The sequence below is a fragment of the Coffea arabica genome, chromosome 2e (genome assembly GCF_036785885.1).
Source record: "Coffea arabica cultivar ET-39 chromosome 2e, Coffea Arabica ET-39 HiFi, whole genome shotgun sequence".
Lineage (NCBI taxonomy): Eukaryota > Viridiplantae > Streptophyta > Magnoliopsida > Gentianales > Rubiaceae > Coffea > Coffea arabica.
Window position 1 is genome coordinate 76,342,928 of NC_092313.1, and position 18,412 is coordinate 76,361,339.

An 18,412-nucleotide genomic window follows, 5' to 3' on the forward strand; every position below is an offset into this window, starting at 1 on the left:
GCAGACTTCCAAGGTGGTTTAAACTTTAAAAAACTCGTCTCGTTTCCAATTTTGAAATTTTCGAATGACTGTTTAAATTTTGAAATTGCTCTTGCTTTTGTTTTCTCCTATGTGGTACTGTAAAACTTTGCCAAACAACCGTAAAATGAAATACGGTGGAGATTCATTCAGTTGCACAGAGCCTCAGAAACCAGTATAAATAGCATTGGTAGAATTTGTTCTGCATTTAGAAAATGGAAATGTAAATGTAAATAACTTCCATGTTTTCCATATACTACGTCTTACTATATATGGAATTGAAAATTGACTCCTCTATGTAGCTATATATGCAACAGTCTCCTGAACGATAAATCCTAAATTATGTTATAGAGACTAATATGTTTTTCTGGAACGTGGTCAGCGAGTGCGTAGAAATTAGTCTGGACCGGCGGTGGTTTAGTTTTCTTCGAGTTTTCTTTAGGTCTTTTCAGGTCCCCTTCCCTAATATAGAGTAAGTGTAGATCTATTGTGTTCAGAAATTATCCAAAATATAACTTCCCAAAAGGAAGAAAAAAAAATGCTACTCTATATGGATAAATAAGGGTACGGTAAATCTCAATTAATACTGGTAGTTAGTAGTAGTTAATCTCGCTCAAGTCTTGCTTGTTGCGTGACACTAACTTTCTCCTTTTCTATAAAATTGGAAATGATTTGTGGATATAGAAGCAAGATGATGTTTGTTGATGATTATGTCATAGAACTCTATACTTTGGAGGATGTTTATCCTTGAAAGGTGTCTTCATCGAGAAGTTTGTGATTTTATCGAGAAGTTTATGTCATAGAACTCTATACTTTGCTTGTTGGCTGTGATTTTGTATTTTCTTGGAGATTATAAAACATACTTTTTATCTTACATACATCACATCACAAAAAGTGGATGTGTTTGAACAAACAAGATTTAAAGTAAAATAATTTACTTCACAAATTTCAATCACATTTTTATCTCACATGCATCACATCACAAAAAATATTACAGTAATTATTTCAAATAAATCATCCAAATAAACTCTTATCCAAACAAATTCACTAGTACCTACCCACAAAAAAAAAAAAAAAAGGAAATGAGAATGAAATTGCATCCAATATGACATAATCGAAGTTGTCTTGCAGTTTAAAGGTTTGGAGCCTAGTGCGGTACGAAAAAAGGGAAAAAAAAAAAAGAAGAAGATGATTCATAGAACAAGATTTATCATGGCGGACAAGATAAAAGATTACTGTTTCACAACATGCATAGACTAACTGAATAGTGCGTTCTTTATCTACTGCTGTGGTTTATGAATGAGAGACCTGTTTGTGCGTATATGATTTAATTGCAGATAGAAAAGTAGGGGTCAAAGTGGCATAAATGATGGCTTAGTTTAAAAGTTACTTCAAAGCAAAAGGTCCACTACAGCCTACAGAACCACAAACAACATACAGAAGCATCGATCAAATCAATTCATTGCTTGTAATGGGCTAATCATTGAGGAGGAATGTTACGTCATCCTCCCACTGATCACAATTTGCAGTTCAACCTGTAAGCCATTAATCAAAGTTCTCTGCTTGTATTATTGGACTTGATCATCAGCTAAACCAATAGTACTTAACTAGTAATCCTCTGTTGTGTTGGACTTTCTTTTCAATAAAGAAAGCTGAAAGCTGTGCAGGCTGGACTGAGGTTATCGTCTCGAAAAGCAGCTGCAGCACCATAATAATCTTCTGCTCAATTTGAGAAAAACAGAAGAGAGTTTTCCAAGCTGTTTATTGAATATAATACTCGAGAAGATAAGATAATACATGCATTGTCGAAAGTGGGGTAAAGGGCGCAGGGAAGGACGATTATGAAGTACCACAATATCCTATCATGGCCAAAATCATGCAGGTCGGTACCTAAAATTTTGACACACTCATTCCTGCTCAGCAAGAACCACCGTGGTTTGTGGCGGTTGGAGCCTGGAGGACCAAAATCACACAACGTTTGTTTAAGAATGATTCCTATTTTAGGTTAGATGTTTGTCCAGAATTTTGTTCATCCAAAAAAACCATTCACACCAGCTTATTCTAACCAACTTTAAGCTCACCAATTAAACCCGCCGAGGTTACAAAATGAAGGGAAAAAAAAAACAGTGAAAAGAAAGATTATATCCCATCTAGATAAACTAAAAAATCCGTCAAGAATCATTACATTCCATTGAATATGACACCAGATCCAAGGGATTTCCTTCTTTGTGAATCATTTGCTGAACTCACCGTTATCAAAATAAGTCTTTTCATCTACCATTGGTTCGGAAATGCTTGCCTGTAATTTGACTCCTCTTCCCAGTTAATTGTCTTAATTTAGCATCCTTAGCACAGGCACTCGGTAGCTTCTGAGCTAGCCTGGCTTTAGTAGTTTCTTTCCTTTTTAGCCTTGATGCGAGGGTGTCTCTGTTGTTTGTAGCCAAAGATCTTGAACCACTGGCTATCCTGAGCAATGTATGAAGATCTTGAAGCTGAAGCGAGTGCAGCATCCCGTAGAACTGCTTCATTGTGTTCTTGAACTTTCGCAAGCTTTGCTCTTTTCAAATCCTGCTTGTCATGCTGTCTCTTCTTAGCTGCTTATTTGTCTCTCTCACGAACATTTCTCAGTCTGTTTTACTAACTGCTCGACTAAATCAGGAATCATCTCCGCCACCAAGTGGTTGATACACCCCAATTCAAGATCTGGGTTCAGATTGATTCGTTTTCCTACGTCACCTCCAGGGATGATTGGTCCATGAAATGGACAAACTCTCGAGTCTTTTCTCGAACAAAGACCCCCCTTCCTCAAAGGGGCCCGACATGGGTGTATCTCAATGGGGTCCTCTCTCTAATCATGTGCCTGAGCATTCAACTCAGCAATTTCTTCTTCCTGCTGGAAATACTGCATCAAAGTCTACACTGTACCCTACCCAATGAGTTTCAAGTTCCAAACCCCTCTGATTAGCCAATACATCCCGGTTTGGAAGTGGATGCAACACATAACTCACTGTTTTTCCCTTCGATAAAACATTTGCAAATGATTCCAGTGGACCATCTTCCCAAAAATTTTCTTCCTCAGAAGTCGTAATTTCAGGATGAGCACAACCTGAATCTTCGCTTCTTCTCTTCGCCGATTCAAGGTGATTTCGAATATCAATCAACTCCTTCAGTGTGTTGACTCAGAACCTATCATCTGCTCTTTCCACTCTTACGAGGACAGAGATCCATTCTTGCAGTGCAGCCAAATGCTTTGTTACTAAAATTTTGTAATATTAATAATTTAATTAAAAAATGCAATTACTCGAATGAGCTCGTAGAGTCTACTTTCGAGTACTAGAGTTTAGAGTTCGGACTCGATTCATGAACTCAAACGAGTAGCGATCGATATCAAGCAAAAGTGAAACTGTTAATCGATCTACTACTCGTGAGCTCAAGCAAGTAGTTTGAATCTTCTGCATCCCTACACCGCCTATGCTGAAAAGATTGAAAAATCCATGCATGAATCATGAGTGTGAAGTACAGAGTGCACTTTCGTTTTTTGAGTGTCTCAAAAACCTCCATACCAATAGCAGAGTATATTCGGATTCAAATTAGCTCAACAAGATCAAGCCAACTATCAAATTAAAACTAAAATATCTTCACGTTTGACTCGATAAACTTGTAATTGACACATAACCGAATCAATATTTTACTTGGAATCAACTTGCTCTTTTGTTCCAGTAGCTGAAATTTCGTTTTTAACATTCCAGGAACTAAGACACAAATTTTAAGTTAATTCAACACATCAAATAAGAAATGAACGCTGAATGTCTCAATTTAGCTCCTTTATGGCAAGATCAAGGCGATTGTTCTGGTTTCACACAATTTTCACAATATTGATGGATTAAGAGCCCGTTTGGGGTTGTGGTAGCTTATTAAAAAGTACTTTTCTAGTAGAGCTTTTAATAAAAGTACTAATAACTGCTTAAATTCTTTTAAATATATTGTGTGGAGACATAGTTCAATAAGTACTTATTGTATTGGATAATGTGTAATTTGAAATTTTTAAAAAGTGTTTATCTTTTTATTTGGTTCAAAATATAGGATAAGATTGGTTAAATTTGATGTTTTATTTTTTAAATCACAAAAGCTACTCTTAAATCACCATATTTGAACTATTGCTAAAATCATTTTTAACACCAAAAATTCTATTCCTAATTTTATGGGATAACATTCACCAAACTCTTTTAAAAAAACTTTTAACACCTAACCAAAAAGCACCGCAACACCATGGGGGCCTAAGAAAAAGACAAATCGCATGGGAGCCTAATACCTGTGAACCCGAGCCCTAATGTCTTTTATCATGAAATGTGTGGCCCAATGGGAAACGGCAGGCCTAGGCCCAAAGGAATGTTGGTACTACCATATAGTAATTGCACGGAAGGAATAAAATGTTTCATCATCGGTAATACAAACCCGTGACAATAATGAATAAATAATATATGTTTCTCATCCTCCTCGAGGTGTTGAGGTGGTTGGTATTTTAGGTTTACAATGGGAAAACATGCTTCCGCATAATAAGAAAAAACTATATATTAATGATGAAGATGAAATGTTTTGGTCAACCTGAAACATACTTGGAAGAGTAAAGAAATTCATCACACTGACATGCTTGCCAGATGGTGCATGTGCACCGTTTTTCATAGATAAATCACAATAAAATAATATGTTCTTGGATTGCCATTGCAGAATTTGGTGCCACGAGAAATAGCAACACATCATTATTGATATTCATGTACAGTGAGATCCATCTATGTGTACAGTGAGATCCAGTTGTTATCTTCTTCAGCATCGGTCGGGTCCGCTCTGCTGGAGCGCTGTGGAATTAGTCGGGTGTAAATCCGGATACTCACAGTGATGACAAAAAAAAAAAAAAAAGAGATCCATCTATGTTCCTATCTCTTTATTTTATTTTTCTTCTAGTCTTTTTCAATTTTTCTCTAGTAGATAAAAGAGTGAGATTAAATATATATATATATATATATATAGAGAGAGAGAGAGGAGAAATTTGAAACCCAGACCTATATTTAAATCCTGAATTTTTAACTTTAATCACTAGATCAATAATATCTTCTTCACTTCTGAGAGATTTTTTTTACTTTTTTTCTAAAAACAAAAAAAAAATTATTTAGTTTTCTTGCAAGCATTTGATCATGTGATGGTGCTCCAACGTCTCCTATCACAACAACAAACCCATGTTGGCCTTTTGTAGTTATGAGTCAGCAAATCAATCATCCATTGTTCACATGGAAGATGCAAATAAACGCGTCCAGGCATTCACACTCTTATCACGAGTCTAATATCATTGGTCCTACCTGTGATTTCCTACTAGATTGCTCATCCACTTACCAAAATAAATAAAGAGAAACAATTTCTACCCCAAAATGGAAAACAATTTTCTAAACAAAAAAGAAATTGTTGGCCAATATGCCTCGCAGCTTGATAATGTAGAGTATTAAAAATTGTCATAACTGTTAGTTTAAGTTACAAAGTAAAAGTAGTGATAAATTGACAATTCGAGTATTGCATTATAGCCCGCGCTGGGTTGGTCTGCTGGTGGAAGGAGGCTCCTTAGCTGAGTTCCACCTGGGTTCGATCCCAGGCAGCAACCCAGCTGTTAAATTCTTCAGCATCGGTCGAGCCCGCTCTGCTGGGGCGCTGTGGGACTAGTCGGGTGTAGGCCCGGATACCCCAGTGATGATAAAAAAAAAAAAAAAAAGAGTATTGCATTATAATTAATTTAGAAATTAAAGATTTCAGATTCTAGTCCCCTGTCCCCTTTTTGCCTCTTAAATTTTACCATTCTCTTCCTAGAAGAAAATTAAAAAATTTTTAATTAAAAAAGAAAAGAGAAAAAAAAAAGGGGATCATCATTGTTAAGAACAAATTTAAATCAGCAAAAAGAGGATAACTTTAGAAAGCTCCCTTAAGATTTATCATAATTGTACAGAGCTCCCCTCAAATTCAAAAAATAACATCTACCTCCCTTGTTTTTATTGTTTGTATTACAACATAGGCGTAATATGCCTTTTTTTAATCAAATATCCTAAAATACCTTCTTGTAGAAAAGAAAAAAAAAAGTTTACTCATCACAATCCAGAATTAGTCATCTAACTCGAATCGACGTCTGTGCAAATCATAACTATTTTTGGTAGCCCCAAAATCCCCCACCTCTAGTGCCATAATTCTTCCAATATAAATCAACTAATTTCCACCACAAAAAACAATTGCTAGCTAATTTTCTTAACTAAAATCAACGCTCCATTAACAACTAATTGCAAACACCAAACTGGGATTCCAACGCCCGCAAATAATACAGTTCACAACCATCAAGACCAACAATAAGAGCAACACCCCAAACTTAAAGAGTATAATTCATCATTATTACCAACACCTAGAAATAGAGAATTCTACCTTTACAAAACAAAAAAAAAATCACAATCAATTGTCGTAGAAATAAAAAGAGAGAAACAAAATGCAGTTCTTAACATTCTAGAATGACCTTCTGCTTAACAGACATAATACTCCTCATCCACTTTTAGCTATCAATTTTAACTTTTTTCCCTAAGTCACAGCTATGCACTTCATTTCCCTCTAGTTTGAAAATGAAATCTACTGTCAATACCTTATTGATGTGGCAAATTTCAATTTGCTAAATTCTTTAAAATATAAAGATATTGGAGAAAGGGAAGAGGGTCTAACATTATTGACATATAATAAAGAAAGAAAGGAATAGGCATTGGAGGTGATGAAAAATTAATTGCAATTGTTAGCAACGGAGGACAATGATCGGTGAAAATAAAAAGGTGATTATGGGAGGAAATAAAAGAGTACGAAGAAGATGGAAGATGAAAGTGAAAATTGGAAGAATGGTGGCTGTTGCTTGAGAATGGAAGGCAGGAAAAAGGCTCAACTTAGTAGTTGAATTTTTTTTTCCCGACTGTATATGCCCCGTCATGAATTTAACTAATTAGGTGGAGTACATTGTAGTCATTTTATTTGACCAAGGAGGCCACTATAATTATTCAAACCTGAAAGGAATCAAGTGAAATTGTTAGAAACCTCAAGGTAGTTTCTGAAATTATCCCCAGCGAAAATCACCGAAAGGTTGGATATAGGGAATATATAACGTGACAGGAAAAAGATTACTGGGGTCCACGAGCAAGACCAACCAAGGTTAACGTCATTGACTGTATCTCAAATCCAATAAAAGCACCGTACAACTCCCCTGGCCCCGCCCCCCATGTGCCCCTCTCCTGTCAGAGCGTAAATTTTGCCATTTCACAAAGGGAAAACCACCGCAAAGTGCGGTTCAACCTCAACCTTCTAATTCCTCACCTGTGACGTGACCTCACTCCTAATTAGAGGCACCAAATTAGTGAAATGTTTATGTCAACTCCAATTTTTTTTTGTGTTATTTGTATTCTCATCATTTATTTATCATATAATTTAATAAATAAAAATTATACGATTAAAATAACACTGAAAGTGAGGAAGAGGGATTGATTAGGTTGTTCGATTGAGAAAATATAAGTGAGATATTTGAGATTCAAATCATGTCACTTACACTAAAAAAATGATATAAGTTAGATTTTTCGCATTCGAAGCATCTAGATTACGTACACTAAAAACAAATGATATTCAGAGTGTGATTGATTAATAAAAATGGGAGTGAAAATGATATTTTTCTTAAATGAAATAAATTTTTGCAATTTAGATCCTCTCAAGCATGTTTGTGGTAAAGATTGGTTCAAATGCTAAAAATCTGTACCGTGGTAATGAAATATTTCATATGGTAAGGGATTTCTATAATAATCTATAGACAAGTGTAAGGGGAAAAAGAATTATAATGACGAAGCATGCAGTTCCACAAAAAAAAAAAAAAAAAAAAAGTTTGTAGAAGTAAAACATGAATCAGTTGTTTGCTATGTGACGTCACGCGCACATGGATGCTTACCTAATCCACATAATCACAAAAGAGGAAATATACTTTTAAGGAATTATTAGTAAAGTTAAAGCAGAAGTTGCAAATACTTTTTGATCGTCAATTATATATTATTTTGTTTGATGCGGATGAAACCGAGATTTCCATGTGTTATTCAATCCATCCTTGGAGTCTTGGACGTATTAACGGAGCCAGTACAGTACGTACCAAAGTGCAGAGATTCTATTGATTGATGTTTTCCAGGCCAGCCAGGATCTCCTCCTCCTCCTCCTTGTTTTTTCTTGGTTTAGATTTCTGTAGCAAATGGAGGGTGATGGGTGACCGTACGTTTCACTACTATGACTCGGATAATGATCTTCTTCTCAAAACAAAGTGCCATGAAAATGAAAGTCAAGAAACAATTCTACCCAAAAGAAAATTAGTCCAAGATGAATTTTGCACTATGTTGTAAGGGAAATTTGACAAATTGGTTTCTAACATTTAAAAAAAAAAATTTAATCCCTAACGTTTAAAATCAGTCAGAATAATTCATAACATATATAAATTATAAGTCATTTTGATCATAATGTTCGTATTTACTTATTTTTGTGATTAAAAATAACATACCTCTCTCACGGTGGACATAATTTTAAGGACAAAATCGAAAAGCATTAGTTAATCTATGGTTTTACAAGCAAAACCGACGTTCTCAGAGGCGAAGGCAATGCCTCCACCAAACCCATTGGGTTCCTATTACTTTTCTCTTGGGTTCCTATTACTTTTCATTGCCTTCCACCAAACCCATTGGGTTCCTATTACTTTTCTCCCTTTTCCTCGACACCATTTTGCAAACCAGTCAAAAACCATCAACAAATTTCACCTTCTCAGCCAAAGCAGCTTTTGCACTTTCCTCATTCTTATACCCTCTTGATTTCCCAGTCCCCATATCAAACCCGACTTGTGTGCGAGTCAAGGTGCACTTGTGTGCGACTGAGAGACTATTATGGATGGAAGGCTTCCAATCAATTAAAGCTTTGAGCATATCTATAGATAAGCCAACCAATGTGCTGATTTTTTTTTTTTTTGGCAAAAAAGGGAGCAGAAGCTAATCAAGACATTTATTTTTGTTTACTTCTAGACCAGTGAAAATTTCTCCTCTTCTTCGTGAATTGGATTGTAGAGGTTTTGCTTTGCCTCGTTTTGTTGACGACTCCTAGTTTGTTTAGTAACGCATGTTGTCCTCATCTTTCTTACCCCCACCAAAAAAGAGATAATAAATGATACTATCCGTCGATACTCAGGAAATCGGTAGAACTAATAATGCTACTATCTCTCCAACCACCATCAGCCACGGTCTTTAAAAGCCAATAATAGTAGCTGGTGCAAATAGCAGTGGTAAATACCACTGCTAGTAGCATCTTAATGCGTGATAGATATCTACTAGGAGTATTTAAAATGTACTAGCATCCGCATTCCACAAATAATACCGTACTCTAGCATCGCCTCATTTTTCAATAATAATTGAATATGTCTTGTGTTGCATCTTCGGGTACAAATACAACCAATATACGTACGTACGTTCAAGTTTCAACATGCACTACTTGCAATGTACCTTCTTCTTCTTTGCCTGATAAAATGTTTTAAAAAAATTTGCACAATGGCTAGTACGATCAAATCACTTGCACCTGTTTTCAGGAATTTTAAGCTCGATTTAACCGATAAAAAATCATTTCATTCGGGATCACGTAAATAAATCCTCAAGCAAAGATAAGCTGATACAGACTGACTGCTTGCAGGAAGGTCACAGACGCTAGGTACCAAATCTTATGGAGAGATGCGAATAAAACAAGAAAAACCTGCGGCTGCCCGGTGCCCACGCCGTCTTGTCGGACTGACATAGATACCAGGACGTATCTTCTCTTCTAGGTGGGATTCATTCACATACTCCAAATGACAATTTGAGTTAAACCATCATCAGGTTCCTTGTTCCTACTAACAACATCTCATAACACAACAAACAACATGTGAACTTCCTCTGCTCTGCAACCAGGTCCACCACCATAACTGCAGCTATCTGCTACTCAACGGTTTTGGTTCTTGGGAAGTCTAAAGAGGCTATAGGCCCTCTTTTTTTTTTTTTTTGGGTCCTTTTTCTTTCACACATAATTAGAAGAAGAAAATAATAATAAGGAAGGAAAAGTAAAGGAAAACAAGAGTTTTCTCCATATTCCCAAAACTACCCCGCTAACTCCGCAAATCAAGCACACCCGCGCGGAGCAAACCCGACCCTTGAACCCGCCAAATCGAACGACACCCTGAAACCCTGCTGCTGAATGTTCCCGATTATGGACAACCCGCTTATTGTCCCCGCAAATGCAAAGCAGAACCTCCCGTTGCCATCCACCGGAATCAAATAATTCGATGCCGGCAGCGACACGTCTGCTCCGTTGAAGTGCAGCACCACCGTCGGCACCTTCACCTCCGTCTTCCCCGAGAGATCGAAACATGTGTCGAACAACGAGAAATCTGGGGCCCGCCTCAGATTCGAAGCTCCGGCCCGGAACGCATCCCGCAGAGCTATATATGCTGGTCGGGTCAAGCGGGTAACCGATGTGCCCGAGTCCACAATCACCCCTCCGTTCCCTGCGGCGTCTAACTTGAAGTGGGATTCGGTAATGCCCCGGACCCGAGCCCCGCCAACGCTAATCCCGTTCAGCCCCACGTAATAGAAGGTGTCGAGCTTGGGGTTGGTTAGCAGAGGGGTAAAAACGGAAGTTCGGGAAACCGAGGATTCCCCAAAAACAACGGAGGACGGTCTGGAGGAAGAGGACCGGTCCACCAAGCAATACGAGAATTTCCGGCCGAACCGCCTGCCCGCTTGACTCGGGAAAGACAATTTACCCCGTCCGAGGCCCAACAAGCCGGCGGCTCCAATGAACAAGCCTTCGTTGTCGTGGCCGCAGCCGAGGCCGACGTTGTTGACGCGCACTCGGCGGAAAGTTAAGGTCTCCGTGGAGAACTCGCCGAAGGTGAAGGAACCGTCGCCGTAGGAAACCTGGTACAGGCACTTCTGGCGGTTGTTGCAGCCGGGCGAGTCGAGACGGCGGCAGAGAGGGGAGGCACAGGTGACGCCAACGAAGGAGGAAGAATGAGAAGGGTCAAAAACGGGGTCGGTTTGGGTGTAACATTTCTTACAGGGGGAGCACTGGATCCAGACGACGTCGCTACCGGTGTCCAGCACCATATAGGAGTACTTGGGAGGGGTCCCAATCCCAAGGCGCGTGAAGTACTCGCCGCTGCCCTGCGAGAGACCGGAAATGACAGAGCTGCTGAAGTTCATGCGGCCGAGGCCGACGCCTTGTCGTCCCCGGCCGGAGGCCATGTCGGAGATGGATTTGGCTCTGAGGGCGTCGCGTTGGAGGCGGAGATTGAAGAGGGACTCAGGGGAGGCATGGGGCGAGAGGGAGAGTGCATCCACGTGGTGCAATTCCAGGGAGAAATTGTTGGACTGGAATTCTGTACCGGCTGCAGTTTCTTGGGAGAGAATGGTTTGAGGTTCACCGTCGGAGGTCCAGGAGATAGACTGGGTTGGTTTTGGAAGAGAGTTGGGGATAAAGGTTTGGCAGTCTAGCTTATGGGTGGGGGTGGAGGTGGGGGTGGAGGTGGAGGTGGAGGTGAGGAAAGTGGAGAAGAGGAGGAGGAGAAGGGAAAGGGCAATGGTGGGAGTCCTCATTCCTTTTTTGAATTTTGAGATAGAGAGAGTGGAGAAAAAGGGAAGAGGAGGTGTGGTCGAATAAATATCAGCTAGCCAAGCTGTAGCAGTGGTGGCACGAAGGGGCAGTGAGCATGAGTTGAGTGGGGTTTCGTGCTTATTTATGGTGCAGAGCCCCACCGGGATGGTGTGGACGGGGGGTTGGGAATGGGGCTATTTCCAGGTTTCCAGTACCGGTGCGTTGTTTAAAGTTGAAGGGAAAAAGCGGCTTTAGTTTGGAGGCATCTGCTGCTTAGGATTAAACTACCGGTACAAAGCACTCGAATATGCTAGTACAGTACAGTATAGTAGGGGCGTGGGGATTCTCAGTTATTTTTTAACAGACATTTGTTATCTTTTTAATTAAATTTTTTTATATAATATATATCACATCACAAAATTATACTACTATAATAATTATTTTAAATAATATTTCAAATAAACCCTGTTCAAACACACTTAATATTTCAAATCATCTATGTGGGATTGAAAGGAAAATGGGATGTGAAACGCAGGAGTAATTGAAAGCTGTCTAGAGAGAGACACTCGATTTAGTTCGGTAGAGAGATGCATTATTGATTGTTCATCCGGGACGTCTGTTTGGATGGTAAGTTATTTGGAATTATTTGGGATATTTTTACTGTAGCACTTTTTGTGATGTGATGTATGTGAGATAAAAAGATATTGGGAAGATAAAAAGGTGTGTTGGAAATTGTAAAGATGATGTAAGCAAATAAAATTGGGGAAATATGAAGCAATCCAAACAAAATATTTCATAAACATCCCCTAAGGTTTCTGACAATTTCAATTTCACTGCATTTTCTTGAGGTTTTAAAAATTTCATTAATCTTCCTTAAAACTAATATGTTATTGTAACAAACTAACTCAATTCAAAAAAAAAATCAATAATAAAAAAATGATTTCAAAAGTGAGAAAAATATTTCATACTAAAAGTACCCTTCAAATTATTACTCGTTGGTTGACTTAGAATCAAAAGCAAATATTAGTTAAAAATAGAAAATAAAGACTAAACTTTAACATGAGCACAATAAAATTTAGTAACAATGACTATTTTTGATAGAACTACGTAAAATAGTAAAATCAAAGTATTAAAGAGAAAAACTTGTTAATTTGGAATCAAGATTTATGCGTAAAATTCCTAAATTCTTAGTATTAGAATTTGAAAGATTTTGAACACGAATTGAACAAGACAAAGTAGAGCCTCATCAAGAAAACAACATCACAATAGATTGATAATGATTAAAAATATAAAATATGCTAAAAATCTGTTATTTTTTTGAATTATTTCTTTAACTTATGGGGTCCATTATTTCACATTATTAACAAAAAATTGCCATCATTTGTAATTAAAAAAAACTCTTAGGCAATGTTTGGATTAATAGAAGGGTATGATTTTAATGAAAAAACAAATAAATCAAGTAGAGAAAATTATTTCTAATCATCATGTTTGGATTACGTATACAAAGAAAAGAATAGAAACACCAAATATTTTGGAGAAGAAATGAAAGAATAGATTACTTGTAGTTATATTTTATTCACAACTTAATAAAATCCAAATGCAAACAAATTTTAATACTTTATCCTTTTTTTTGTGTATTTTCATGTTCGTCTTGTTATTCTTTTGAATAATTTATGAAATAATATATCTCAATAGAAATTTTAATCTTTTTTTAGGGAAGAAATTATAAGAACTACTAAAATATAGATAAAATATATTAAAATGTTAAAAATTATCATCATAAATTTTAGTATTCAAAATTTTTAATTTTTTTTTATATTCCAAATAATGATTAATTTAGTACAAATGACTCAATTATTTATCTCCATATAAATATGTAATTTTTCCTAAGTTGTAAGGATAATAACGTTATTTGACCATCCATGAGGTAAGTAGTGGCCTAATAGGTCCCAAATAATTTATAAGGGAGATAAGTAAAATTTCTAAAACCTCAAGGAACAGCAGCAAAATTATCAGAAACCTCAAGAGAGGTTTTTAAAATTATCCCGAAAAGTAAACCACTGTATAAAATGGGGACTGCTTTATCCTCCACTAGCAGTATTAGTTACACTGACCTCGCATAGTTGGGGACAGACGGTGAGCGAGAATTCAAGTGGTCGTTGATGTAGTCAACTTCATATAGTTGTAGCCAGGTGTTACTCTCCTAATGCTTGCTTTAAGAAGAAAACACATATTTGACAGACTTATGGTTAAAAAAATGGAAAAAAAGAAAAAAGACATATATCCGACAGAGAAGTTTGGATTGTTACTTTTTAATTACTTTGCCTCCAAAACTAATGTTCAAATTTAAATGAGTTTGTTAATTCAAGTGAAAAAATATTTTTTAACCCTTAAAATTTACCCCTTAGAGTTATTTTTTAGATAATTTATCTTACCATTAAACTAATTTAACAAGTTAAAAAAATTTAGCAGAAAGTATCCTCTCATTTGTATAATAAAAACAATAAAAATTTAGATTGGCTCTTCTCTATTTTAGTATAAAAAAAAAGTCAAAGCATCAATTTCTTTCTTCTTCACAATCTTATTAATATTGAAAAAAAATAGAAAGATAGGGGGAAGAAAGAGAAGGGGAGATAGAGAGAGAGATCAATTCTTTTTTTTTTTTAATATAAATAAGAAAGAATTTTATTATTTTAAAATTACTTTATTTCTTTGTTTACCACTCAATTCCAATCTTAGTCTTAGCGATATTAAAGTAATACAATAATATTAAATTTTTTTCTTTTTTTTTTGCAAAATCTAATTTTCTGTCTCATTCTCTCCTATCTATTTTTCTTTTCGTAGTATTAATAAATGTGAAAAAATAAATTTGATTTTTTAAAAATTTTTGTGTTTTGAAACTATTAGAGTAAAAAAGAAAGAAGAATAATCATTTCAAATTTTTTATTTTTAATTATATATTAAAAAGGTAAATACGTTTAAAATTTTTTAAACACATTGGTTAAATTAATGATTGGGTAAAATGTCTAAAAAATAATTTTAGGGAGTAAAGCGATTGTATGACTATAATGTCAAGGGATAAAATGATAACAAAAATATAGTAATGCTATAAAATAAAAAGTATTTTGTGCAAAATTCGTTGACATAATGAGTTGAATTTCTTATGAGGATAAAGTGACTAAAAGATACATTAGAAGGTAAATTAATAATAGTGATATAGTTCAAAAGAGTAATGGCAGCAGCGCTTTATAAGTTACTAGTAGTTTAAAACTTAGTAGTAGGCCTATTAATTAGCCCATCTGAGTTGGGTTTTAACAAATTTAGACTTAAAAACTCGACTTATGTAGTTAATGCTATTTTGAGTTTTGGATTATGAGTTTCGAGTTGAAAAATGTGAAACTTATACTTGACTCACAAAATATTCGAGTTGTATGCCTAATTTGGATGTAGCTCAAACTTTCGTAGTGCTCCTAAATTTTCTTAATATAATTACTAAAACTATTAACTTCTAAAGTTAATTCAACATCCACAAAGACCATGACATTAAAACTATACACAAACTAGTAACAATACATTAAAAAGTATATAAATCAAGAATTTTCAACAATAATATATCCAATTAGTTTAAAGTATATGAAAAATAATAATAAAACATGATAAACGATCAATATATCTTCAAAAGTTCTCAATTTGCTTGTATTAAGATTTGTCATTCTTCTTTTGACATAATTTTTTTATATTTAATACATCTTACATACATTAATATATTTTGACACATAACTCATAAATATAAAGTATTAGTATCATATATTTAGATACATAATTAAATGTATATATCAAATCTGAATATATATACATATATATATATATGTAAATTAAATGACCGAATCTATATCGGATTTGAGGATAATAAGACTCAAACTTGATTCACATTTAATTCCAACCTAATATTTAGATCCAAATTTAACCCAACTTAACTAAAGGTAAGATCCATTGGGTTTTTTTCGAACCAAATAGGCCAAACTCGAGATGACTGGATCCTTTTGACAGTCATGCTTAGTAGTAGTATATGGCAGTAAAGTACATTGTACAACTCTCTAATCTCTCTATTTTAAGTAGCCGCTGCTTCGGCTTTTCAATCGTAGATGTCTTGACGTTGGGCCATCAATTATATGATTTTATGAAGCTACAGGACAGGGATGGGAATGGGGGTTGGTGGTTGGGGCAGCACCCGTGATTTCCTTTCCTCATTAGCCTCCGCACTCGCTCGTGCAGATAATTACTACAATATACAAACGCGTAAACCTTTTCCGGATCCTTCTGCATTTTGCACAACTCATGCAAAATATTATTATTTTATCAAGCTTCTGACTAATGCTCTCTCTCTCAAGAAAAAAACACAAAAGAAAAATATGACCGGTAATAATAGATCAAGTATTATATGAGTAATTTTAATTTTGTTGTATTGACCACTCCAGTTGTGTAAATGGAAGACGTCTTTGAGACTTGAAACTGACTAAAGATCCGCGCGCGGATCCTAGCTTGAGCACTCCCCAGTCGTGTCTCCAAATTCTGGGTTCAGGATCCTTACACGGAATCAGTCCAGAATGTTTCCTGCTCCAAGCACCGGATCCGCCTTTGTATCTGCTCAAGTGTGAGGAAGGATCTGCTTAAGTTGATAATGCCACCCAGAATTGGATCCGCGGATGGATTTGCTTCTGTGAAGAGTGAAATTATTAGACAAATTTCTGCACTCATAGTGAGCTTTTGTGCTACATTCATCAACAACTTTGTACTGAAACAATGGATCTACCATAACCAATAAGCATTTGCGGCAAATACTAACCATCAAAACATGATGTATAAGAACTTAAAGTAAGACAATGGCAATTTAACGTTTCAAAGTCGTGGAGCTTCAAGAGAATAAGGGTCACGAAACCAGTTGCCTCTTACGGGAAAGAAAGGAATTTCCACAGCAGGAGAGAACTGAACAAGCCGTTGGTAGAATCAAGAACTCAACCAACTCCTGAAAGAGAATTAAATGCGTACCAAAAAGCTTAAGCACAAGAAATAACGGATAGTACAAGAAATAAATGCCCAGCGTTGCTGACGGCTGCCATTAAGTGCGCAGACTTTCTGGGACCAAAAATCCCCAATTAAACTTCTACTACTGCACCGCACCGTTATCCATTGGAAGTACCATGGTTCAAAGTCTCGGACGACTTGGCCGAGTCATCAAAATCATCATCGGAACGAGATGATTCGGAGATATACGAATTGCCGAGAAATTGGTCGAATCACCAGAAGTTTTCGATATGAAATAGTCTTGGTGGAGTCAACTCACAAATTTATACTTTATAAATTTTTTTTTTTGCTAATTTTTTTAAATTATTTTGTTTAGCTGCGACCCATTAGCTAAAGTTAGTTATATCTGTCATCTACTACTTACTCAAGCAAGCATAATGAGCCAACATTTTTCTTACATTCTCGTTACCGTGTTTGAGTCCTGAGGCTGAGTATATCAAATGGTATTACTACAAGATATAAAGCCTCTGTGGTGCTAACACGAACTACTGGAGTATCATGTCTGTAGTCTCCTTCATCTATAACCTCAATTTTAAGGGTAAAATCACCACAATTAGGCCAAAAAAACAAAAAGAAAAAAAGAAAGAAATTCTAATGCTGATCACGGTTATCCCATAGCTAATTGAAAAGCAATCGTAATCTCATGCCTGGTCTGAAAGCAAAAACAAACTTCATCACGCCTGGTCGATCTCCAAGATTTCATGTTAATTGAAACGAATTTTTTGTTAATTTGCACAAACTTGCAACATTTACTGGTATAAATAAATTCGAGAATATTGCTGGTTGGTACCACGCTGGCCTGCCATCCATCAAAGTCTGGAACTGGGCTTGGAGGGTTTTGGAAGCAAGAAGCCATTTTGTATGCTTAAATCGCAGGAAATTTTAAAGCGAAATCCTGGTAAAAAGACAAAGCTGATTGTCATGGCCACTTTTGCAGTGGGTGGTGTCGACGCGGAGCGCTTTTCCATTCCCTTCAACGCCTTGATGCTTGAACCTTTGTTTTGCAAAAGAACAGGACTTCATTAAAAAGGGGAGGAACAAGAAAAAGAGGTTTCTCCGTGGTACAACAAAGTGGATTCTTCCGTTGAAAAATGTCAAGGATGACGAGTACATGTTTGCTCTGCAGCATGGGAATGTACTACAAATGAACGAGATAGATATTTACATCATATCCTTCCCTTGGCAAGGCTAATTACTCAGAATATGGTCGAGAAAAAAAAAATTCGGACATCTGCAGCTTTGACATGATTCTGTTGCAAATCTATGACTGCCGGACTGTGTCCAAAAGTCAGTCAAAATTTTTTTTTCAGTTTGACACCGCTTCCCGGCAGCGGAAAAATCTTTTTTTTTTTTAAAGTTGTCAGCCCGGTAGCCGACAACTTCTGCAAAAAAAGCTGGCTTCTGGGCACTCTCAGCCCGGCAGCTAGTCTAACTTAAAAAAAAAAATTTGCATGGTTAAACGCTGGCTTGGAGATGAACGGCAACCTAGAGTTGAGATATTGCACAATGAGCCTAAAATAATTAACTCACTCAATTCAATCCCATGGTCTGTTGGAATTGTAAGAAGAATCGGCATCCAAGTAACCATTGCTCAACAATAATCAAAACCAAAACA

The 18,412-nt window shown here is 36.3% G+C and overlaps 1 protein-coding gene across 1 annotated transcript; it reads right to left on the bottom strand.

Moving 5' to 3' along the window:
* Positions 1 to 9,691: 9,691 nt before the first annotated feature.
* On the bottom strand, positions 9,692 to 11,975 carry LOC113733317 (aspartyl protease family protein 2-like). The gene has a single exon (XM_027259646.2). It carries the CDS (start codon positions 11,712 to 11,714, stop codon positions 10,239 to 10,241), a length of 1,476 nt encoding a protein of 491 aa, XP_027115447.1. The 5' UTR covers positions 11,715 to 11,975; the 3' UTR covers positions 9,692 to 10,238.
* Positions 11,976 to 18,412: the final 6,437 nt, after the last annotated feature.

Bases quoted from the DNA above. Each gene is read 5' to 3' on its own strand.
- LOC113733317 (XM_027259646.2), bottom strand. From the start codon at position 11,714: ATGAGGACTCCCACCATTGCCCTTTCCCTTCTCCTCCTCCTCTTCTCC.